Here is a 25617-nt window from a genome sequence, read left to right on the forward strand (position 1 = left end):
AAAACTAGACTATTTTGAATCGGCTTAAAATGATCCGAAAGCCTTGAAATCCCAAAAGTCAGAAGAAATCAGTTTCGGTCCGTTCTTTTGTCTTCAAAGACTTTTTCTGGCTTGATCCTCCTGGCCTAGTTTTCTAGTCCTCCTGGCCTTGATTTGGTTCTCCTGGCCTTGGTCCTCCTGGCCTAGGTTCCGATCCTCATGGCCTAGGTTTGGTTCCCCTGGCCTAGATTTTTGATCCCCTTGGCCTAGGTTCTTGATCCTTCTGGGCTACGTTCTTGATTCTCCTGGCCTGAGTTATTGGTCCTCTTGGCCTAGGTATGGCCCTCCTGGCCTAGGTTCTTGATTCTCCTGGCCTAAATTTGGTTCTCCTGGCCTAGGTTTTTGGTCCTCCTATCCTGTGTTCTTGGTCCTCTTGGCCTAGGTTTTTGTTTCTCCTGGCCTAGCTCTACAGATCCCAATTTGGAGTTTTTCAAATTTTCGGGATCTTTAAAGCCAAATAGGCTCTTCGACTTCAGAATAGACTATTTCAATTTTTCGGAATTCGTCGATTTTGATTCTAAAATTTTCAAATTTCGAAATTTATTGTTCAAACTGTTCTCTGCTCTCGCCCCTCAAACCTCTTGTCAAGTTGACGGTGTCACTCCAAATCTCAATCAGTTCCATTTGAAAGATCATCTTCCCAAAAGTACACCACCCCCATCTCTCTCCGTTCTTCTTCTGATGTATCACTCATCTCCATAATCGTTGTTGTGTTGTCAAGGTCAACACCAACATCATCCATCCCCAAAAAGGATATCTTTCTGATCCGTTCCTCCTCCTCCTTCTCCGACGTCTTCTTCTTCTCCTCGCTCATCATCTTCTCTTCATTGGTGGCTGCTGGGGTCTCCTCTCTCTCTCTCTCTCCGTCTTATTCTACCAACACCAAGACGATGAGATAGAGAAAGAGAGGGAGATGAGGGATGCCGAGTCTTTCTCCGCTCACCCTCTCCCCCAATCGATTATTTTTGTTTTGGACCGCGGCCAAATGTCGCTGGCTGGCTGCCCGGCCTCGTCTATGTGTCGCCGCGCGCCATCGCCATCATCAGCAGAGACATCTGCGTCTCTAGCTCTCTCACTCTCTTTCTCTCATCTGCTTTGGTTAGAGACGCACATTGTATGGTGAGCGTTGTGGTTGAGCGCAGGAAGCTGTCTGCGTCTCTCCAAGGGTCTGGGTGTCTTTGTGTGCGGACAAGAGACACACACACACTCACCGCCCCATTATTGTTTTTTTCTCTCTGCTAGCCTTTTTCTTCTAGGCAACAAGCCCTGCCTTGTTTGCGTTCAGAATATATAGTAGCATTTTTAGAACGCGTTCGGGATTTTTTATAGTTTTTAGAGATGAAATCTGGAGCTCAATCGATTTTTCTAGAATTGAAATTTCGAAATCCGATGAGTCATGGATCTTATGATTCTCGCGTTGTTTTCAAACAACAAGACCTCGTCATTAAAGTCGGTTGGCCCATTCTAATCCCCCTCCCCTTCCCTCCTTGACGTCTTCTTCATTCTCCCCCACATCATCATCTTCCTCTCAGAGTTTCAGCGCTCCACCCGGCTGTTTCACTTTTGAATTAGATTGGCTCCCCCTAGCTCTCGTTGTCGCCACAGCGTCGTCTTCTCCGCTGTCATCGTCGTTGTCGCTAGAAGCAGCAGAGACACTTTTTGGAGCAGCAGCCAGAATTAGAGGGAAGCCGTAGCGCTGTCTGCGTCTCTCCTCCTCTTGGTCCTAGAGAGAGAGAGAGACGACTGCTAGAGCTCTCAGAGCACACACACACGCGCACAGGCCCCAGGCCAGGCAGCCAGCACACACACACACATACACTGTGTGGTGTGTTCTTTTTTTTTCTTTTTCTCATCTAGAGAGAGAGATAGGCCCCGGGGTTCTCTCTCTCTCTCTCTCTCGCCCATAAATAGGGGGAATAGAGGGTGGCTCGAAACGAAATGAGCCCCTCAACCCACTAGTTTTTTGGTGAAAGCGACTCTCTGTTTCCCTGGAAGAGACTTTAGGAGAGAAGGTCTTAGTTTCTTTAGCGGGGGATTTCGAAATCTTCGTTGAGCTCTCTAGAAAGTGCGAATTTTTGAGCTTTTTCAAAGTCAGTTTTTGGCAAGTTCGCTCTAGCGAAATCACTTTTTAGCCGGGATTTTGACCGTATTTCGATCAGTTCATAGCGCGTTAATAAGTGCTTCTGGAAGCTCTAAAGCTCCGAGCATTTTTCGCCAGTTTTTGGCAAGTCCAGTTGTATATGTCTCTGCAAATTTTCTCTAGCGAAATCCCTTGATTAGGCCGACATTTTGACCGTATTTCGATCCGTTTATTGCTCCAAGTTTGCTCTAACGAAATTAGTTTCAGTAGAGAGCACTTGCTAGATAAGGTACCTTATAATAAGGTCCCTGTAATTATAAAGCTCGTTGAGCTCTAGAAAGTGCTTCTGGGAACTTTTTTGCTCTATCGAAATACGCTTTTTTACTTGGCTTAAAACCTACATTAGACGGGCGGGCTCTTCAATTAGAGGTGACCCTTCTAATACAGGTTTTAGGGTTTGTTCCGATTTCGAAATTTCTATGCATTCGCGCTCTACTGAACGTCCTGAATCATCCCTCTTCTATTGTTAGCCAATTTCGTAATCAGTCAGTTGATCTGATCTTTCCTCAATGTTTGCTTCTTGTATTCTATCATTCTATGGGTTTTAGAATTTCAGGAATTCAGATTCCCTCCGTTCCTATTCTCTATCTCTCAATCGATCACTATCTCTAGAGCGGCGGGGGTGTATTTGTGTGTTATCACTATCACTACTGCCCTTCTCCCCTCCAATCAAACACCTATATCATCTAGACGCGTCATTCTCTGTTCTCTCTTGGAGTTTCTTTTAAAAATCACTATTTTCGTCTAACTTTGCTGTTCAATTCGCATTTTTTGCTTTGATATTCCAAATGGTTTTTGTCTTGGCGCCAAAAACTTCGAAATTTGAATTTTGGCGCCAAAATTTCTTCTGGCGCTCACACCGCCCGTTCTTGGCTTTCCGCTTGTCTCGTTTTTTCTGTTCTCCTATTTTCTCATTTTTCATGGTTTTTTTTCCGAAGGTTTATCGTTTTTGACACCAAAGTCAACGATTTTTGGCCTAAAAATGTGAATTTTCCGTCTAAAAATGAGCTTTTTCAGTGCCGAATCGCTGAAAAATTCGCAATTTCGTAATCGCCCTTGACATAAAATGACCAATTTTTGCCTTCGAAATTGGTGTAGACACCTCTAAAACGCCGATTTTCCTTTAGAAATTGACCTAAAATGCCCTATTTTCACCTAGAAATTGGTCTGTAACCGTCAAAAACGCCGATTCTCTCCCTAGAAATGGAAATAGTCAATTTTCACCAAGACGTCGACCTAAAAAGACTCGTTTTCCCTAAAATTCAATGAAAAAATGACATGTTTTAAAATTGGGCTAAAAGACATATTTTCCTCTAGAAATTCACCTAAAATGCCCTATTTCCACCTAGAAATCAGTGTGTAAATGTCAATTTTTTTTTACAAATCGACCTAAAAAATAGAAATTTTCCCTAAAAGTCAATGAAAAAAAATGCCATTTTCCTCTAAAAACAACCTAAAATGTCTTATTTTCCCCTAAAAATCGACCTGAACGGTCCCATTTTCCCTAAAATTCAATGAAAAATTACATGTTTCACCTAAAAATTGTGCTAAAATGACCCATTTTCCTCTAGAAATTGACCTGAAATGCCCTATTTCCACCTAAAAATCGACCTAAACTATCCCATTCTCCCTAGAAAAATGTCAATTTTCCCGATAAGTGGATGTAAAAATGTTGATTTTCACCTAGAAATTGGCCAAAAAGGTCCCATTTCCCGTTTACATAAGGCTAATCAGCTTTTTTAAAACCTAAAATTCGATCTAGAAACCTCGAAAAACGCCGATTTGCCCTAGAAACTCGTATTTTCTCCTCTAAAAACGCCAATTTTGTACTAGAAATTGATCAGAAATTTCCAATTTCCGCTCAGAAATTCGTCTGAAAATCCTGGAAAATCCCGTCGAAAAATCCTTTTTTTTTCGAAAATTTTCAAATATTCCTTATCAATTTCCGTCGCTTGTCACTTATCACCTTCCCATTTCCACCCCAATTTTCCCCCCATTCGATGAATCATTCATCGATGGGAACACAGAGAGAAACATATCATCAGAAAGGCATTCAATGCTTTTTTTTTTGCTGCAACTTTTTTCTCTAGCCCACTCTCTCCACTTCCCATACTTTCTCGTCTCTCTCTCTTTCTCTCCATGACTCATCCCCAACATGGTCTTCTTACATTTTTTCTTCGTACACTTTTTTCCCCGTTTTCTTTGTTTTTTAAACACAAAAAATCAATTTTCTCTCACTTTGCAGGGCTCTACGGGTGTTCCCTCTCACTGTTTTTCCCCCTTTTTTCTTCACACATAGAGATAGATGGCTGCGATTAGAAAGAAGGTGAGTTGAAGATAATTGGATGCTGGGCTCGGCTTGGCGAGCCCGCGAGCTCATTAAAATTGTAATTATCTCTCCACGAGAAAATGAGTGTGAAAAGAGAGCTCAAAATAGCTGAAAATGTCGAAATTTCGCATCCAATTAAAATTCCGCGTTTTCCAGCTGGTGATCGTCGGTGACGGAGCGTGCGGAAAGACGTGTCTTCTGATCGTCTTCTCCAAGGATCAGTTCCCAGACGTTTATGTGCCGACTGTCTTCGAGAACTACGTTGCCGACATTGAGGTCGATGGCAAGCAGGTAAGATTGGAGGGAAAAAGTGCAGTTTTCGGCACGAAAATTGCTCATTTTTGACGATTTTATCGGTCTAGGACCGAAACCAACTCAATTTTGTCTATTTGTGCGTCTCGGGAGCTGTAGAAATAGCCAAGAATGGATTGTAGGGTCTCAGAAACCTTTAGAATCGTTCGAAGCGAAAATTGGTTTTCTAGCTCGAATTTGGAGTGGTAATGCAGTTTTCGAAATTGCTCATTTTTATCGATTTTTCGGTCATAGGCACTTGAAATCAATCTAGGGAGCTGAAAAGAGAGCCAGAAACCTTTAGAATCGTCCTAAGCGAAAATTTAGTCATTTTTGTCAATTTTCAGTGCAGAATCAGTTTTCGGCACGGAAATTGCTCAATTTCGACAATTTTTCGGTATTATTCGCGTTAAAGTCTATCTAGGGAGCTGAAAAACGCGCTCTAGAGCTCTATTTTGACGATTTATCTGCTTCAGATCCATAAAGTCAGTCTAGGAAGCTGAAAAACGAGCCAGAAACCGTTCGAATCGTTCTAGTGACGTTTCTGACTGTTTTCAGTGAAAAATCTTCCCGAAAATCGGTCTGGAATAGCCGTTCTGCCTCTAGTTCGGTTCTCGAGACTATCAACAGCTTCTAAGCTCAAAAACTATCGAAATTGACTATCGAGCTCGAATGTTGAGTATCTTACAACTGAATTTCCCAAAAATCTGTCTGGAATCGACGATTTCAGCTAAAAAAAGATATGACTGGTTTGGCGCTAAAAACGACGACGAAAATCGATTTTGGGAACGGCTTCTGAGCTCGAAAACTGCGAAAATCGCGATTTCCGACGTTCAGAAGCTGTGAAAATCGGTCTGAAATCAGCAATTTTGGCTAAAAACGAAGTTTGACGTCGAAAAAGCACCAGAACTTGATTTTGAGCGATTTAGCTAGGTTTTTGCACCCCTAACAGCTTCTAAGCTTAAAAATACGAAAATCAGCGATTTTTAGGAGATTTTTGAGCCAAAATGACCCCAAAAACCCCCTTACCGACTCGTATCTACGAACCCCTAACTAATCTCGACCCCTTTGCTGCAGGTGGAGCTTGCTCTGTGGGATACAGCCGGACAGGAGGACTACGATCGTCTCCGTCCACTCTCGTACCCGGACACCGACGTCATTCTGATGTGTTTCTCGATCGACTCGCCCGACTCGTTGGAGAACATTCCGGAGAAGTGGACGCCAGAAGTCAGGCACTTCTGCCCCAACGTGCCAATCATTCTCGTCGGAAACAAGCGCGATTTGCGCAGCGACCCGCAGACGGTGCGCGAGTTGGCCAAGATGAAGCAGGAGCCAGTCAAGCCGGAGCAGGGACGTGCTATCGCCGAGCAGATTGGAGCTTTTGCCTATTTGGAGTGCTCCGCCAAGACCAAGGATGGAATTCGTGAGGTTCGGTTTCTTTCGTTTTGGGAAGAGAGAAAATTTGAGTTTCCCTGTTGAAAATAGCCTGAAAATTCGCTATTCAGAAGCCTAGCTTCCTGGAAATTGGCCTAAAAATCGGTCATTCTAGATGACGGCCTAGAAATCCACAGTTCGGCCAAGTTAAACGGTGGCCTAGAAATCCTTAAGCTAGGCCATCGTCCCAAAACCCCAAGACTAGGCCGCCTTAGCTAGAAAACCAGCAGACCTAGGACATTTCTGATGATGGCCTAGAATTCTCAAGCTAGGCCATGCGTGTTTGATCTAGGCCAGAAATTTAGCTTAGCCAGTTTCGGGGTCAGTTTAAAACTCTCTGGTGATTGGCCTAAAATCGGCCCCCAAAGCTAGACCATTGTGATCTAGAAACCATAGACCAGCCCAATCGTCTTCAAGCCCTGAAACGAGACAGCCTTAGCTAGCTATCCCGGAAAACCTAGACCATTTGAGACGATGGCCTAGAAATCCAAAAATCGGCCATGTTAGACGATGACCTGGAAATCCTAAAACCCTGAAACTATGCCACTTTCAGCTAGTAATTTCCTACGAAATCGAAAATCCAGCAATTTTAGACGATGACCTAGAGACCCAAGAATCGGCCATATCAGACGATGGACTAGAAATTGAAAACCCCCGAAACTAGGCCACTTTCAGCTAGTAATTCCCTACGAAACCCAGAATTCGGTCATTTTAGATAATAGTCTAGAAACCATTACAGTGGCCTAACTTTTGCAAGGTTGAGTTTTTTAGGCCACCAATTTCTTTTGCCTAGAAACGATCTGATATTCACCTGGTATCTCTTCTAGGTCATTTTAACGAGGTGGCCAAACTTTTGCAGGCTGAATTTTCTAGGTCACCGTGGTCGGCCGTATTAGACGACGGCCTAGAAACCCCAAAATCGACTATTTTTGACAGTGGCCTAGGAATGCTTAAACTAGGTCATCTGTAATACACGGCCATCATTCTAAAACTAGAAATCCTTGACCACCGTCTTAAAATCCTGAAACTAGGGTTGCTCATCACTAAAATCTACAATTTCTAAAAAATTATAATTTCCAGGTGTTCGAGAAAGCGACACAAGCGGCTCTGCAGCAAAAGAAGAAGAAGAAGAGCAAGTGCATGATCCTCTAAACGACACCGTCGTCATCATCAGAAGCTCACCTTCACGATTCTCTGAAAAATCACACACACACACACAACACCATCAGCATCACATCAATCATTTTCGATCGATATCCCTCCATTCTTTTATATTTTGGTCCCGCCCATTTTTCTCTAAACACCCCCTATCCAGAAATGTTTTATAAAATTTTTCTCTAAAAATTCCCCCTCTCCATTTTTGAAATTCGCGCTCTATTCCAATCCACACATCTCCTCTCTTTCCAAATTATAGCTCCGCCCCTTTTTTTCCCCTGGCCCCGCCCCTTTTAAACTGTGTTACCTGTCCCCTAATTTCCGAATTTTTTTCAGAATTTTCTGGAAAAAATTCTGAAAATTCCCCGCTTTTTGTCTTTTTTTTTCTAAACAAAACTTATTTTCCCACCCTCTTCCTCCCCAAAAAAAAAATTACAATTCTCCTAAAAATTGATCACCCCCTCCCATCGCTACTTTCCTATCTTAGCTTCAATCGTAACTGGTTTCTCCCCCCGCACTCTCCCACGCACGTCTTCTGAATTCCTCGATTCTTCAGATTCCCGGAAATTCTGAAAATCTGAAATTTTGAGAATTTTCCAGAAGACGTTCCCTCTGTCTCCTCTCATCTCTCTCTCTCGATTAATTTAAAAGAAATGCAAAATTTTTAACACCAATTTTCGTCCTTCTCTTCATTCATTATTATTCCCCCAACTCTGAAACAATCCACATCTTTTTTTTCGTCTTTAAAATTTCAAATTGTTTTGAATGACAGCAAAAGCAAAATTATTTTTTGTTTGAATCCTTCTGGAATCTTCCCCAACCCCATCCCCATCCAACCCTATTTTATTTGTGACACACCACACCACCACACCGTTTTTTCTTTTCTTTTTAAACGATATTTTCTATATGTAAGGAGAAATGAATAATTATTGGAAAATGATATCAATGATTGCTCATTTTTTGCAAAACCTTGAGATCTGAAAATTTCGAATTTTCAAAGAATTCAAAAAATCCTAGATCTGAACATTTTCAGGGATTTTAGGTCTCCAGAAACGTCTAGAAGCCGAGAAGGAAGACCGAGGATCCTGAAAATTTCAAAATTGAAAAAAAATTTTGGAAATCGAAAAATTGAATTTTTTCAAAATTTGGAATTTCCAGAAGACATGGATTCCAAATCTACAGTACCCGAAGACATCAAGCTCCGCTCCTCGAAATTAACAAAAGTTCAAAAATCGAAAATTTCAACAATATCTGAAAATGCTGAAAATTCCAAAAAATTCGAAAATCGATATTTAAAAAAAAGGGGAACTTCAAAAAACCAAAAAACTCGGAAATTTTAAATTTTATACTTTTAAAAATCTAGGTCTGAAAATTCAGGAATTCTAGGCAAGGAGCCAAATCTACAGTACCCAAGGACCTCCAAGCTCCGCCCCCTTTTTGGCTCCATTTGCAAATATTTGAGAAAAATTCCAGTTCCTAAATCTCTAAAAAATCGAAAAGATTCAAAATTTCAATTTAAAAATCAAAAAATCTGGAAATTTCAAAAAATCGAAATTTCAAAAAATGCAAAATTCTAAAACTCAAAATTTGACAAAACTTCAAATTTTCATAGTTTTCAAAAATCAAAAAATTCAATTTTTTTTGAAAATTAAGCTCCTTTATTTTAATCGAAAATTTCGAAAATTTCAAAAAATCTGAAAATTCAAAAGTCGAAATTTCAACACTTCAAAAAATCTAGATCTGGAAGTTTAGAAACTTTTGGCAAGGAACCAAATCTACAGTACCCAAGAACTTCAAGCTCCGCCCCTTTCTCACCCTTTTTGCCCTCCATTTTGAGATTTCTCATTATTTAGAATGAGCAATGGGAAATGACCAAAAAGGGGGAACCTAATAAATTAGGAAAGATTGAAAAGAGCACTCTTTCACTATTTTGGGTAGTACTAGGCACTACGCTGAGCAATGACCTAATTTATCATCCAATGGGGCAGGAAATCTGGACCTTTTAGATGGGGAATCGGGGAGGGGGGGGGGGAGGACCAATTTTTGAAAAAGTTCAAAATTTCGGAAAATTTTAAAGTTTAAAAGATGAATTAGTTCGATAATTCATGAAAATTTATGAAAATTCAAAATAATCATGGAAAAAATTGATAAAAGAACGGATTTTCAGAAGTTCAGATTTGTACATTTGCTTGCAATTTGTTTTTTTAACCAATTTTTTTCTTTTTTCTTCGTTTTTTAAGCAAAAATTCCTGAAAAAACCTGAAAAATGACTCATTTTTGAACATTTTCGCTTCCCTCGCTTTCACTTTGCGCGTAGAATAAAATGCCAAGTACGCAATTTCTGTAGGTTACTGTAGCTGAAGATGCGCTTTTCGCTCCTGTTGAACCCATTTTTTGGGAATTTCGCCAAAATTTCGCAAAAAAAGTGTTTTTTTGGGATTTTCAAGGATTCTGGGTGTGAAAAATCGAAAAATCGATAAGTTTCAACCCAGAAAATTAGCAAATTCGCTCAGAAATTTGAAAAATTTGGAAAAAAAAAAAATTTGGAAAAAAAATTTTTTCAGAAAATTCGGGGCAGATGAGTATGATCATTCTGCCGAACTCGATTCTGGTCGGGAAAGAGGTAATTTTGGGCGAAAAAAATCAGGGAAAATCCCCAAATTTTCCAGGCAGTTCCAGTTCGCGCCAAGCCAAAAGCCACGATCCTAGAGAAGAATGTGTACTCGAAAAAAGCATATAATTTGATCAGAAGTCTTCCGAGGAATCTGAAAGTATAAATTTGAAATTTTTGAAAAAAAATTATTTTTAATATTTTTATTTTTTAGGCCGGAGGCTAATTCCGGGAATTCTGAAAAGCTTAAAATTTCAAAAAAACAATTTTTTTTCGCAAAAATCAATTTTTAGGCCGAAGGCCAATTCTATCAATCTCGAGCTCTGCCACGTGCCAAACAGTACACCATCCCAGGATGCCAAGAACGCATTCTAATCGCCACCAACAGTACGCCGCCCAAAAAAATCGTCCTAGAGCTAACCGGGTTCATTTCGCTGGATTCCGAAGGCAATCGAGGTCCCAACTTTCAAGTGCGACGTGGAATTTTTTACTACGATGGGCTGAAAGACGCCAAGAGTGCCGAGGGATACAATGCGGGTTTCCGGGATCAGCGATTGGTGATTGATACGAGAAGGGGGTCGACGGATGCGCAGTTCGTGAGAAGATCGTGTAAACCGAATTGTGTGATTAAGGTAGACAAGGGAATTTCAGAAAAAATTCGAGAAAAATGCCTGAAAATGCCTGAAAATGGCCTAAAATATGCTGAAAATTGTCTACAAATTACCTCAAAATTGCGAAAATAGTCCTGAAAATCAGAAAGAGTGATTGAAGATTGCAAAAAATCACAAAAAATGACCTAAAAGTGAAATAAAAATTGGCTGAAAATGCCTGAAAATGGTCTCAAATGTGCTGAAAATTGTCTAAAAATCACCTCAAAATTGCAAAAAGTGGCCTTAAAATACCAAAAAAACTTTAAAGATGGACGATTTCGAGGTGATTTTCAGATAATTTTCAGCATGTTTCAAGCCATTTTCAGGCATTTTCAGCTAATTTATATTTCACTTTTAGGTCATTTTTTGTGATTTTTTGAAATTTTCAATCACTCTTTGTTGATTTTTCTGGCCATTTTCAGGCATTTTCAGCGATTTTTAGGCCATTTTCAGGTATTTTTTGTGATTTTCAGTAATTTGCAGGTCATTTTTTGAAATTTTTAGACTATTTTGGCCCTTTTAAAAAAGTCTCAAAATGGCTGAAACTGTCTGAAAATGACAAAGAAACTCGCTGAAAATCGTCAAAAAACCCCAGAAAATTCGGATTTGTCAACATTGTGGACATCCGGACAGATAGATACATCGAAATCAAGAAATTTCGAAAATCCCAATTTTTGGGTTTTTTTTTTAATTTATAAAGGTTTCTGTTGGGGATTTTAGGCATTTTTAGGCATTTTTGAGCTGAAAAAAATGTCTAAAACTGCCTAAAAATTACGAAAAATCGTCTGAAAATGGTCAACAACCCCAGAAACACCGGATTTTTTTTCAAATGTTCATAGTTTTTTGATTTTGGTGTGTTCAAAAAGTTGAAAATCACAAAAAAATTACCTAAAAATTGCAAAAAAAAGGCTCTGGAAACCAACTAAAAAATAAGCTGAAAACGGGTTTTGAAATGGCTGAAAATGGCCATAAACCCTCTGAAATTGCTAGAAAATTTCTCATTTTTTGGGGATTTTTATGAATTTTGTTCCAGCACGTCACCGGAGAATTCGAACCGCTGGGCTTGGCACTCGTCGCCACGCAACAAATCAACTACACCGACGAAATCACGATTCCGTTCGACGACGGATGGGCGGACTCAGAGATTCCGTTGGACTGTGTCGCCCATTTGAGAGGAGACGTCGAGTGTCCCATGGAAATACACAGAGATACGAAGAATGAGCAACGACTCGCCCGGGAAGCAAGAACACAATTCGTTCGAACCAACTCGAAATTCTTCTTTAGGGCCGAGTTCGAGGTGTGGAATTCGGCTGGAAATGTCCATTTTCCAAGCTTAAAAATGGCCAAAGTAGTCTAAAAACTTCAAAAAATTACCTGAAAATTTCTGAAAATCGCAAAAAATACCTTAAAATGGCCTAAAATATGCTGAAAATGGCTAAAAATCCAAAAAAAAAAATTCAACACACCAAAATCAAAAAACTTCGAAAATTTGAAAAAAAAAATCCGGTGTTTCTGGGGGTTGTTGACCATTTTCAGACGATTTTTAATTTTTAGGCAGTTTTAGACAACATTTTTTTAGCTCAAAAATGCCTAAAAATGCCTAAAAACCCCAAAAGAAACATTTATAAATTAAAAAAAAACTTTTTAAAAAAAATTTATTTTTTTCAATTTCTGACTTCAGAATCATCTCTAGCTTGTCGAGCTTCAAAATGAGTATAAACACGACGCATTTATCTTGAAATTGATAATTTCCGGGGTCCCACGACGAATTCCCAGCTACAGTAACCCCGAAAATTTCAAAATCAATTGAAAATGGTCGAGTTTGGACTCATTTTGAAGCTCTCGACGAGCTGGAAACGAATTTGGAGTCAGAAATATGGAAAAAAATATTTTAGAGAAAATTTTCGAAAAAATTAGAAAATTTGAAAAATCACACAAGGGTCCCCCCTTTGGATGTTTTTCGAAATTTTGAAAAAAAAAATTTCGATTTTCAAATTTTTTCAGATTTAATAATAATATATTTATTTGCAATGCATGGGGGAAATCGATAGATAATTTGGCAAGAAATGGGACCTGTACAAATAAAAAAGTAAAATGACCAGACGGACCGACTAGAGTCCTGTAGTGGGAGGGATCAGAATATCATAAGGAATCGCTCCTACTCGCTTAGCAAACGCCACCGGACTGAGCTTAGAATTTATCACCTTACATACACGGTTCCACATAAGTTTCTGTGAAGGAAGCAGTCAAAGTATTGACCGTTGATTTTGAAAAAAAATACGGGGCTCTAGAAGGGTGCGGCGATGAAGGGTGGTTAGCATAGAGAACTGGGATAGGCGATCGGTGTATGAATTGAAGGGCATATTACATCTCTGAAAGACTTTTCTGGTGAAATAACGAAGAGGAGATTCTAGTTTATTGGCAAGTGTGGCATTGGATGGATCGAAAAGTTCACAACCGTATTCGAGGACCGGTCTAATGTAGATGTCGAAGAGACGGAAATATAAACAAGGGTTTTTCGATTGGAACGTTTTCAGTATTTGGCGGGACTTGAGTTTAGCAGAGTAGGCAATAAGATTGATGTGTTTGTCGAATTGAAGTTGATCATCAACTAGTATACCTAGGTCCTTGAATGAGAATTAGGTCCTTGAATCTGAAATTTCGAAAATTCTGAAAGTTTTGAAAATTCTGAAAGTTTTGAAAATTCTGAAATTTCGTAAATTCTGAAATTTCGAAAATTCTGAAATTTTGAAAATTCTGAAACTTCGTAAATTCTGAAATTTCGAAAATTCTGAAAGTTTTGAAAATTCTGAAATTTCGAAAATTCTAAAATTTTCGAAAATCTTGAAATTCTGAAATGTCGAAAATGGTCAAAAATTGACTGAAAATAGCTTAAAATCACTTGAAAAAGGTCAAAAATTAATCAAAATTCCCGGGAAAAAAGTGGGCGGAGCCTGAATTGTCCGAGCCCCGCCCACTTTTCTTAAAAAATCAAAAAAACTCAAATTTTCCAAATTTCCAGAGAGTCAAACAATTCTACAAGAGACGCAGACAGGAAGAAAGTCGAGGACCTCTTCAGATCACTGCCACGTCATCAGCATCCACGTCATCAGGAGCACAATTTCAGAGACCACCTCTAAAGAAGCTGCCAACCCTTCTGGTGCCACCCATAGTCAAGGTACGGGATTTCGACTGAAAATCGCTGAAAATAGGCTGAAAATCGACGAGAATAGGCTGAAAATGGCCTTAAACTAGCCTAAAATGCGATGGAAATGTCTGAAAGTGGCTGAAAGTGATCTGAAATATAATATGTCTGGAAATAGCTAAAAATAGCAAAAAATCAGTCAAAAATGGCGAAAAATGACCTAGAAATATCTCAAAATGCCTGAAATTGCCTAAAAATGGCCTAAAAATGCCTTAAACTACCTGAACATGGCCTAGAAATCGCTGAGAACTGTCTGAAAACAGTTGAAAATGCTTCAAAATGGACGAGAATTGGCTGAAAATGACCTACAACGGTCTTAAGCTAGCCTAAAATGCCTAAAAATGGCCTATAACTGGCCTTAAAATGCCTTAAAATGTCCTAATAACGCCTAAAAACGACCTGAAAATGCCTAAAATAGCCTTGAACTGGCCTTGGAATGCCTTTAAAATGCCTAAAAGTGCCTAAAAAAGACCTGAAAATGCCGAGAATTGCCTAAAATATGCTTAAACTAGCCTGAAATGCCTAAAATGACCTAACATGCCCTAACATAGCCTCAAACTGGCCTTGTAATGCCTTTGAAATGCCTGAAACGCCTAAAAATGCCTACAGAGCACTAACAATTCAATTTTTTTCAGTTTCCCGCCAACATTTCTTCGGATTCTTCTGGAAAATTCAAAATTCCCGCGATGCCTCCGCTGAAAAACGCCTATCAAATGTACCAACATCATCACAGTCAGATGGCGTCGGATTCGGAGAAAAGGGGCGGAGCCTCCATTGATAAAGGGGGCGGAGCTTCCTCTAGGATGACAGGCGGAGCAGAGAATGTGAGATCAAATGTAATTTAGATTTTTTGGAAAATCTGATAATCTGGAATTCTGAAATTTTTAGAATTTTTGCAAAAAAATTTGAAATTTTGAAATTTCGGAACTTTTGAAATTCGAAAAATTTGAAAATTCGAAAAATCTGAAATTTTGAAATTTATAAAATTCTGAGAATTCTGAAATTTTCGAAAGTTTGAAAATTTGAAAATTGGAAATTTTATAAAATTCTGAAAATTCCGAAATTTTAGAATTTTTGAAATTCTAAAATTCTGAAATTTTCAGAAAAAACTAAAAATTCCAAAAATCTGAAAAATGATTTTTAGGAATTTTAGATTTTTTGGAATTTCAGTTTTTCAAAAAATCTGAAAATACTGAAAATTCTAAAATTTCAAAAATTGCAAATTTAAAAAAGTTTAAAACATTTTGAAAATTCTGAAAGTCTGAAAATTTTGAAATTTAAAAAAATTGAAAATTCTGAAAATTTTGAAATTTCGAAAATCTTGAAAGTCTGAAAAATGATTTTTAGGAATTTTAGATTTTCTGGAATTTCAGTTTTTCAAAAAATCTGAAAATCCTAAAAATTCAGAAAATTCAGAATCTCCTGACGTCTTCTGACTCCACGTCTTCTGGACTCTCAAATTCCACGTCTTCCACCTTCCCAAAGGATACTGTACCCTCCCGACGTCTTCCCAACTTTAACATTGCATCGATTCTCAATAATTCATTTCTGAATACCTCGACGATGTCTTCTGAAGTCCCCCCAAAGCCACTTCTGAATTCCACGTCATCTGCCCCTCCGACGTCTTCAAAAATCATCGTCCAACGTGTGAATCCCGGAGCGATGGCTGCTAACTATCCCAGAACGTCGCGTCCGATTCTTCGTGCCACGTCATCAGCGCCAGGAACGACATCTTCTAGAATCACGATTTCGACGTCATCTGCGGGACGTGTGAATTCTGGGAATTCTGGAATTTCTGAAACGACGCTTTCTAAAGTTTCGGATTCTAAGAATTCTGGAATTTCGAATTCTGAAAATTCTGGAGGCTCTAGAGCTTCTGGAACGACGACGTCTTCTGGAACAACGGTGTATTCTAGATTCACAATCCCAACGACGCCTTCTGTGAATTCCGAGAATTGTGAAATGACGCCTCCTGAGCCCTATGAAGAAGAGAATCCACGAAAATTCCCATTTCCCACGTATCCGGGAATGACGTCTTCTGCGTTCTACGCCGCCCGAGACGCCGCCATGGCTCTGAAGAAAGCGCAGAAGGCGTTGACGTCGAAGCGATCGCTGCCACCTGGCACCGTCTATGAGCCGGTGACAGGGGAGATTTTGCCGCGCAGCGCGGTAGGTTTTGCTGAAAATGACCTAAAATTGGCAGAAAATGCTGAAAAATCGATTTTTCGAAATTTTCAAAATTGTCAGATTGTGATGAAAATTGAACTGACGACCTGAAATAGCTTGAAAATCAATATTAAAACAAATTTTTTGAAAAATTGAAAATCTTGAAAATTTTTTTTTTGGAAAAATTGAAACAATTCCAAGGGGGACCCTTATGTGATTTTCGAAATTTTCACATTTTTTCGAAAAAATTCAATTTCACATATTTCTGACTCTAGATACAATTTCAGCTCATTTGGAGCTTCGAAATGAGCCCAAACTCGACCCATTTCCGTTGATTGCGGGTTACTGTAGCTGGGATTTCGTGGTGGGACCCGGAAGTTTCGATTTCAAGATAAATGTGTCGTGTTTATACTCATTTTGAAGCTCTCGGCAAGCTAAAAATGAATCTATAGTCAGAATTTTGAAAGAAATATTTTTTGGGGATATTTTGGAAAAATTCGAAAATTCGATTTTTCACTTTTTTTTCGAAAATTTCAAAATCATCCAATCTTGATGAAAATCGATATCACGACTCGAAATCACACAAACATTACGCCCCAATCAAGAAATTTTGAAATTTTTGATTTTTGAAAAATTGAAAAAAAAGGTAAATTTTGGAAAACTCGATTTTTCAGACTTTTTTACTCGAAAATTCCCAAAGTTGACTTTTTATCCATCCTCAGCTCGTCAAGAGCTTCAAGATGAGCCCAGACTCGACTAATTTCCGTTGCTTTTGAAATTTCCGGGTTACTGTAGCTTGGATTTCGTGGTGGGACCCCGGAAATTTCGATTTCAAGATAAATGCAAAATAATGTTTATACTTATTTTGAAGGGCTTGACGAGCTAGAAATGGATCTAGAGTCAGAAATTTCAAAAATTGAGTTTCGGGATACATGTTGAAGTGGTGGCATAACTTTTGCAAGTTGGGTTTTCTAGGCCACCAACTTTTTTTTGCCTATAAACGTTCAGACATTCATCTAGAATGTTTTCGAGGCCATTTTTATATGGTGGCTTAGAAAGCTCAACTTTCAAAAAGTTAGGCCACCATAGCCTAATTTTTCCCAAATTTCCAGATCCTTCCATCATCCGCGGACACCGACAGTTTCTCCGAGTCCAATTCCAACACCGAGGACGACGATAGATCCACGTCATCTGAATCCTCTGACGAATTCTGGGAGATGCGATGTCACTGTGGCCTGACGCACGAGGACGGTGACACCATCGAGTGCAGTTCGTGCAAAACGTGGCAACACATGGCTTGTATGGGTCTCGCAGCGAAAACTATGACAAAGTCGGAGACGTACCTTTGTGAAGTTTGTGATCCAAGGAATTTACCGTTGAGTAGAGCAGATGCGGCCAGGAAGCAGAGGGAGATTCTGAAGAAGTTTGAGAGGGATGGAGGAGGGACCAGGAAGAGGAAGAAGAAAGATAAGGTGATTTTTTTTTAGAAAATAGAACTTTCCAGAATCTTTTTGGTCCAAAACTGGCTGCTCTAGCACTTCTAGAAGTCGAGATATGGTCATTTTTGAAAATTTTCAAAAAAAATTCCAAAAAATTTTTTTTTCTAAAAATTCAAAATTGTCAAATTCTGATAAAAATTGATATGACGACCTGAAATAGTTTGAAAATCAATATTATAACAATTTTTTTCGAAAGTTGAGAATTAGAAATAAAAATTTTTTTGAAAATTTGAAAAAAAATCCAAAGGGGGATTTGTGATTTCTGCAAATTAAAAAAAAATGTTTTTTCAAAAGTTTTTTATTTTCTGAATTTTCAGAGAATATATCTTTCAGCTAGTTTTTTAGCTCAAAAACGACTGCTCTACGACATCTAGAAGCCGAGTTATAGCCATTTGAAGTCTTGAAGGTGAGAGACGCAGACAACGAGACACTCTAACTGTCTGCGTCTCTTCAACAAACTTCAAATCGTCATATCTCGGCTTCTAGAAATCATAGAACACTGATTTTTGTCTAGAAATTTTTCAGAATTTTTGGGGAATTTTAGGAGATGTCAAATTTTGAAAATGTTCCAAGAATTTTTGGAAATTTCAAAAAAAAATTTTTTCAAAAATCGAAATTTTTGATTGGAACACAATTCTTATGCGATTTTGAGTCGTGATATCGATTTTTATTGAAATTGGATGTATTTGAAAAAATAATCAATTTTTACAAAAATTCGAAATTTTCGATTTTTCCAAAATTTTCCCAAAAAATTCATTTTTTTCAATTTCTGACTTCAGAATCATCTCTAGCTTGTCGAGCTTCAAAATGAGTATAAACACGACGCATCTATCTTAAAATCGATAATTTCCGGGTCCCACCACGAAATCCCAGCTACAGTAACCCCGAAAATTTCAATTTTCTAAATTTCCAGCTACAGTAACCCCGAAAAAATTTCAATTTGGAGTCAGAAATATGGAAAAAAATATTTTTGGGAAAATTTTCGAAAAAAATATTGAAAATTTGAAAAATCACACAAGGGTCCCCCCTTTGGATTTTTTTCGAAATTTTGAAAAAAAATTTTCGATTTTCAAATTTTTTCAGATTTAATAATAATATATTTATTTGCAATGCATGGGGGAAATAGATAGATAATTTGGCAAGAAATGGGACATGAACAAATAAAAAAGTAAAATGACCAGACGGACCGACTAGAGTCCTGTAGTGGGAGGGATCAGAATATCATAAGGAATCGCTCCTACTCGCTTAGCAAACGCCACCGGACTGAGCTTAGAATTTATCACCTTACAAACACGGTTCCACATAAACAGGTTTCTATGAAAGAAGCAGTCAAAGTATTGACCGTTGATTTTCAACAAACACGGGGCTCTGTTAGAATGACTGGAAAAAATGTAGGACGACATAGAGGGAAAATGGTATGAGTTTATAACAATTTTGTGATAGGTACGAAGAACTAGAAGGGTGCGGCGATGAAGGGCGGTTAGCATAGAGAACTGGGATAAGCGATTTTGTTTCAAAATATTGATTTTCATACTATTTCAGGTCGTCAAATCAATTTTTATCAGAATCTGACAATTTTGAATTTTTTGGAATTTTTTTATTTCCAGAACCGAAAACACCGTCACCACCGTCACCCAAAACGCGGACGCCCTAGCAAGTCTCCGCCCACCACTACCTCGTCGGATTCTCCAAAACTCGCATCACACGGCTACTCAGATGCTGCTGGCGTCCTTCTAGAATCCATCCCAACGACTCCAGGAGCCAAACAACTTCTGGAGCCATCCAAACGTCCCCGTCGTGCCAAGACCTTCCATAATATGTTTGGAATATTGGCAACCGAGAATATTCGAGTCAATCAAGTGGTGCTGGTGATTCATGGATGGGTTACGATCCCGGAAGAGGTCAAGAGAAAGCCAGGAGGCGTGCCGGGCATTTTTTTGTACTGTGATTTGGAGCACAAGGGATCAGACTCTGAAACAAGTGGTAATTACCTAATTTTGGCCTGAAAATCACTGAGAACTGCCTAAAAATCACAAAAATGGCCCAGAAATTGCCAAAATGGTCGAAAATCACTGAAAATCGCTTAAAAATGAGAACAGTGGCCTGAAAATCACAGAAAATGATCCAAAAATGGGCGAAAATTACAATTTTTCGAATGTTTTCAAAGTTATCAGATTCTGATAAAAATTGATATGACGACCTGAAATTGCATGAAAATCAATATTATAACAAGATTTTTTCAAAAAAAATTGAAATTTGAATTTTTTTTTTGAAAAATTGCAAAAAATGTGTGATTTTGTGATTTTTCAAATTTTTTCAAAAATTTTGAAATTTCAGCGGAAATCATTTTTTTGAGTCCAGATTCATATTTAGCTCGTCGAGAGCTTCAAAATGAGTATAAACACGACGCATTTATCTTGAAATCGAAATTTCCGGGTCCCACTACGAAATCCCAGCTACAGTAACCCCGAAAATTTCAAAATCAATGGAAAATTTTCGAGTTTAGGCTCATTTTTAAGCTCTAGACGAGCTGAGGATAAAAACTCAACTTTGGGAATTTTCGAGTAAAAAAGTCTGAAAAATCGAGTTTTCCAAAATTTTTTTCAAAATTTCCTTTTTTCAAAATTTTCAAAAATAAAAATTTTCAAAATTTCTTGATTGGGGCGTAATGTTTGTGTGATTTTGAGTCTTGATATCGATTTTCGTCAAGATTGGATGATTTTGAAATTTTCGAATTTTTCCAAAATTTCCCCAAAAATTATTTCTTTAAAATTTCTGACTATACATTCATTTTTAGCTCGCGGAGAGCTTCAAAGTGAGTATAAACACGACGCATTTATCTTGAAATCGAAATTTCCGGGGTCCCACCACGAAATCCCAGCTACAGTAACCCGAAATCAACGGAAATGGGTCGAGTTTGGGCTCATTTCGAAGCTCCAAATGAGCTGAAATTGTATCTAGAGTCAGAAATAAACGAATTTTTAGAAAAGAAATCTGAAAACATCGATTTATTTGAAAATTTCAATTTCAGGATCCGCGCGGAAGCTGTGCGTGTGTACACGAAAGCGTTCGCCAGCTACGCACATTCGCCGTTCGTGCAATCCAAATTGTAGCCTGTCCCATGCCCTCGATGATCAGAAGAATTTCGGTTTAATCGTCATCGCGACTCACGAGATTCCACGTGGCGCCGAGATCACACTGCCTTTCGATTCGGATTGGAGAGAGTCGGTGAAGCCGTTGAGATGTGTGGAGCATTATGAGGTTGGGAGAGTTTAGGCTTAAAATTGACTGGAACTTGCGTAAAATCACTAAAAAATCGCCTAAAAACGCTGAAATTGGCCTGAAATCGCCTAAAAACGCTGAAATTGGCCTGAAATCGCCTGAAAATCTCTTAAAATGACCTAAAAATTTCTGAAAAATGCTGAAAAATGGCCTGAAAATCACAAAAAATGTCTAAATATCACTGAAAAATACCTAATAATCGCTAAAAATGGCCTAAAAATGGCTCAAAATGCCTAAAAATGGCCTAAAAATGACCTAAAATTGGAAAATTTTCAAAAAAATCAATTATCGATTTTTTCTCTTCCAGAGCACCCAAAAATGTCCACTGAAAAAGGAGCGAAAAGCGTTCAAAGCGCAACAAAAGCGCATTTCGTATCAACTCGGAGAAGGATCAGATGCTAAAAAGCCGAAAATGGAGAGATCGGAGGTATGCTGAAAAATCTGAAAATTGAAAAAAAAAATCGAAAAAATTTCAAAATTGCCAGATTCTGATAAAAATTGATATGACAGCCTAAAATAGTACAAAGATCAATGTTTTGAAAAAAAATTTCAAAAATTCGGAAAATTGAAAAAAAAATATTTTCAAAATTTTTGATTTTTCCTAATTTTCAGAATCTCTCATATTTCTGATTCTAGCTTCGTTTCAGAGCTTCGAAATGAGCCCAAACTCGACCATTTTCCGTTGATTTGGGTTACTGTAGCTGGGATTTCGTGATGGGACCCCGGAAATTTCCATTTCCAGATAAATGCGTCGTGTTTATACTCATTTTGAAGCTCTCGACGAGCTAGAGATTAATCTGAAGTAGGAAAAATTCGAACATTGATTTTTAGAAAATTTGAACAAATCTGAAAAAATTTTTGAAAAATCACATAAGGGTCCTTTGGTTTTTTTTCGGAAATTTAAAAATATGTTTTTTTTTCAAATTTGGAATTTTTTCAAAAGTTTCGCTATAATATTGATTTTCAAGCTATTTCAGGTCGTCATATCAATTTTTATCAAAATATGATAATTTTGAAATTTTTCGAAAAATCTCCAATTTTCAAATTTTTGTGATTTTGGAAAATTTTGAAAAAAAATCGAAAATTTTAGAAAACTGAAAATCGCTCAAAAATCACTAGAAAAGTAAATTTTTCAGCCCACAAACTACAAGGAACTCTTCCCGGAACTTCAAATTTCGACTTCCACGTCTTCTACTCCGACGTCTTCAACAGCACCATTATCAATGGAGCGCGTTTTCATCCCCCCGGCCAAAGAGAATCCACCAAAACCACCAGTGGTGTTGGCTGGACAAGGAATTATGACCACTGCGAGATTGGTTAGACCAGAAACGCAGGTACAGTACCCTACGGATTTTTTGAAATTTGAATTTTATTGGGAAAATTCAAAATTATCAGATTCTGATCATACTTGTGAAGGGCCGGGCCGGGCCAAAACACGAATTTCACCGGCCCGGCCCGGCCCGGCCCGGAGGCCCGGTCGGCCCGGAAGTTTACCGCGAACTTCAAAATCTTGAGCGAAAAGTTGAATCATTGTTTCGAAAAAAGGTATTCAGTGTTTTTTTTCTTCGAGTTATTTTTCAATACATTCTAAAAACCGCATTCGCGTTGTTTATCGCTTTGACAAAAATGGCGGCTGTTTAAATTCATTTTTCAAAAATTTTGTTTTTTTTCTGCCGGGCCGCCGGGCCGGGCCGGGCCCTGAAAATTTTCTCTCGGCCCGGGCCGGCCGGGCCGGGCCGGGCCGAAATTTCACAAGTATGATTCTGATAAAAATCGATGTGACGGCCTAACACAGTATAAAGATCAATATTTCGTTACAAATTTTGAAAAATTGAAAAAGCTTTTTTTTTGAAAATATGCAAAAAAAACCACAAGGGGGACCCTTATGTGATTTTTCAAAATTTTCAATTTTTTAAACTAATTTTCGGAATAGTCAATATTTAAACTCCAGATTCGTTCCTAGCTCGTCGATGCCTTCAAAATGAGTATAAACACGACTAATTTATCTTTAAATTGAAATTTCCGGGGTCCCACCACGAAATCCCAGCTACAGTAACCCCGAAAATTTCAAAATCAACGGAAACTAGTCGAGTCTGGGCTTATTTTGAAGCTCTGAATGAGCTAGAAATGAATCTAGAATCAGAAACATGACACATTCTAAAAATTTGAAAAAAATTAAATTGTCAAAAAATCACATAAGGGCCCTTGGGATTTTTTGTCAATTTTTCAAAAAAAAAGATTTTTTCAGTTTTCCAAAATTTTCAAATTTTGTTTCAAAATATTGATTCTCCTGCTATTTCAGGCCGTGATATCAATTTTTATCAGAATCTGATAATTTTGAAAAATTTTCGAAAAAATCTGAAAAATCGATTTTTCAAAATTTTTCAGCTCTCGCATTTTCCTCGTCCACCACTCTATATCGGTCCACAACAGCAGCAGCCTGTCGTTTTCATAGATCCATCACAAATTCCGACTTCAGAAGACGTCGTCGTCGTGGACAACGGCGATCCACGTGTCTGGAATAGCGCGTCGATTATGAATGGCATTAGTGCGGCGTTTGGCGTTCCGACGACGTCTTCTGAATTCTATGGGAATTCTGAAGAGGCCACGTCATCTGAAAGTGAGTTTTTGAAAAAACAATTTTTTTTTGAGAAATCACATAAGGGTCCCCCCTTTGGGTTTTTTCGAAATTTTTCAAAATTTTTTTTTTATCAATTTCAGAATTAAAAAAAAATTTTGTTATAATATTGATTCTCCTGCTATTTAAGGCCGTGAAATCAATTTTTATCAGAATATGATAATTTTGAAATTTTTCGAAAAAATTGATTTTTGGGAAAATTTGAGAATTATTTTTTTTTTGAAAAATCGATTTTTTGTCTTCCAGCTGACACTTCTACCATCAACACTACCATCATCGATCTTCAACAACAACTGCCACGTCATCATCATCAGAATCCAAAAAATCAATAATTTCATTTTTTCTCTGATCTGTCCCTTTTTTTTTTCAATTTTTGGCTCTCAATTTTAAGCATGAGCAATTCCACCAGCCAGTGTTTAACGCTGAACAATCTATCTAGAATTTTTCTGTAGTTTTCGTTTTTTTTTGTTCCTCCCCGGTAGATTGTAGTTCGTAGATTGTAGCTGGTTTTTTTTTCAAAAAAAAATCGAGTTTTTGAAGTTAAAATATTTTAAAAAGTCGATTTTTAACATCAAATCTGAATTCAGCTCATCGAGAGCTTCAAAATGAGTCCAAACTCGATCCATTTCCGATGATTTTGAAATTTTCGGGTTACTGTAGCTGGATTTCTTGGTGGGACCCCGGAAATTTCGATTTTAAGATAACTGCGTCGTGTTTATACTCATTTTGAAGCTCTCGACGAGCTAGAGATGATTCAAAGTCATATTTCAAAAAAAAATACATGAATTTTCAGAAAAATTTGAAAATATGGGAAATTAAAAAAATTGTTTTTTTTTTGAAAATTAAAATGTTTTATTTAAATTAATTTTTCAAGATTAAAATAACTTTCTGATAGTAGTGAGCTTAGAATTTCAGGTGAATTTTTTTTCGAAAGTCAAAAAAAAAATCAATCAAATATCAGATTTTGAAGACTTCTCCTGCTCCGCCGCCACGTCTTCAGAAGATTCCAGATTCTTCTTCTTCATTTGAGAGACGAGTGCAGTTAGCTCATCAATGGCTTTTGCCTGAAAATCAATTATTAAAATTAAACTCCAAAAAAATTTTTCATTTTTAAGTTTTCGTTAAAAAAGTTCAAAAGTCAATTTTTGCGCAATTCTGACTTCAGAATCATCTCTAGCTCGTTGAGAGCTTCAAAATGAGTATAAACACGACGCATTTATCTTGAAATCGATAATTTCCGGGTCCCACCACGAAATCCCAGCTACAGTAACCACGAAAATTTCAAAATCAACGGAAAAATGTCGAGTTTGGACTCATTTTAAAGCTCTAGACGAGCTAAATTCATAACTTTAAGAATTTTCAAAAAATGTTGGAAATTAAGAACGTTACAAAAGTTTGAAATTAAAACAAAAATGTCTTCAAATTCACCTGCATAATGATATGATTTTTGGCCAAGAGCAACGTGGCAATCTTGCTCAGCTTTCTCACTGATCCTCCGTGAGCATACGGTATGACGGCACGAAGATCGTCGAGAGCTTCATTCAGATCGTGCATTCGGCATCTGGATTTTTTCTTTGGAAATTTTCATAAAACTTGGATTTTATCAATTTTTGAATTTTCTTGAAATTCTGGATTTTTGATGGAAATTATAACTTTAATCGATTTTTTTTTCAAAAATTCGGATTGTTTGAAAATTTCAATTTTCCTAAAAATCCGGGAATTCCTATTTCTGAAATTTGGGAAAACTAAAAAAATCTGAATACGGTTTTTTTTTTTATTTTTGTAGAAAACCTAAGCTTTGTGAAATCTAGAATTCTGAATAATTTGAACCGGAGAGACTAAATAAAAGGGGAAAATTTGAAAAAGTAAAAAAAGAGAAAATTCATAAAATCCGACATTTAAAGTGAAACATTTTTTGAACAATTTCGGGGAAATTAAAGGTGGTGTACGGTGAAATTTTTTATTGCATCAAAATGTGCAGAAATGCATGTAGATTGATTGCATGTAGATAAAGAAAACATTCAAAAAAAAATTCCTTCGAAAAACGCATCGAAAAATACGCTGAAAGCCCTTAGGGACGAGGTTTTTTCTAGGCCGCCCGGTGAGTAAAAGCGCGCGAATTCAAAATTTTAAAAATTTTTCGCTCGTTTTCACTTTTTTTTTCGGTTTTTTCAAGAG

General features: G+C 37.7%; 3 protein-coding genes across 3 annotated transcripts; 2 read left to right on the forward strand and 1 right to left on the reverse strand.

Annotated features, from left to right (window-relative positions):
* Positions 1–4484: 4484 nt before the first annotated feature.
* Cbr-rho-1 lies at positions 4485–7385 on the forward strand (the record flags this gene model as incomplete). The annotated part of the gene is made up of 4 exons (XM_002632397.1): positions 4485–4505; positions 4665–4799; positions 5877–6227; positions 7314–7385. The coding sequence occupies 4 exons, from the start codon at positions 4485–4487 to the stop codon at positions 7383–7385; spliced, it is 579 nt and encodes a 192-aa protein (XP_002632443.1).
* A 2581-nt stretch (positions 7386–9966) lies between these two features.
* On the forward strand, positions 9967–23771 carry CBG13665 (the record flags this gene model as incomplete). The annotated part of the gene is made up of 14 exons (XM_045244781.1): positions 9967–10011; positions 10058–10159; positions 10293–10631; positions 11683–11946; positions 13618–13827; positions 14490–14690; positions 15262–16023; positions 17133–17492; positions 19127–19502; positions 20551–20780; positions 21109–21228; positions 21938–22135; positions 23190–23421; positions 23686–23771. The coding sequence occupies 14 exons, from the start codon at positions 9967–9969 to the stop codon at positions 23769–23771; spliced, it is 3525 nt and encodes a 1174-aa protein (XP_045095226.1).
* A 618-nt stretch (positions 23772–24389) lies between these two features.
* Positions 24390–24993, reverse strand: CBG13666 (the record flags this gene model as incomplete). The annotated part of the gene is made up of 2 exons (XM_002632399.1): positions 24390–24503; positions 24868–24993. The coding sequence occupies 2 exons, from the start codon at positions 24991–24993 to the stop codon at positions 24390–24392; spliced, it is 240 nt and encodes a 79-aa protein (XP_002632445.1).
* Positions 24994–25617: the final 624 nt, after the last annotated feature.

Source organism: Caenorhabditis briggsae (assembly GCF_000004555.2).
Source record: "Caenorhabditis briggsae complete genome, chrIV, whole genome shotgun sequence".
In the NCBI taxonomy this organism is placed as follows: Eukaryota; Metazoa; Nematoda; class Chromadorea; order Rhabditida; family Rhabditidae; genus Caenorhabditis; species Caenorhabditis briggsae.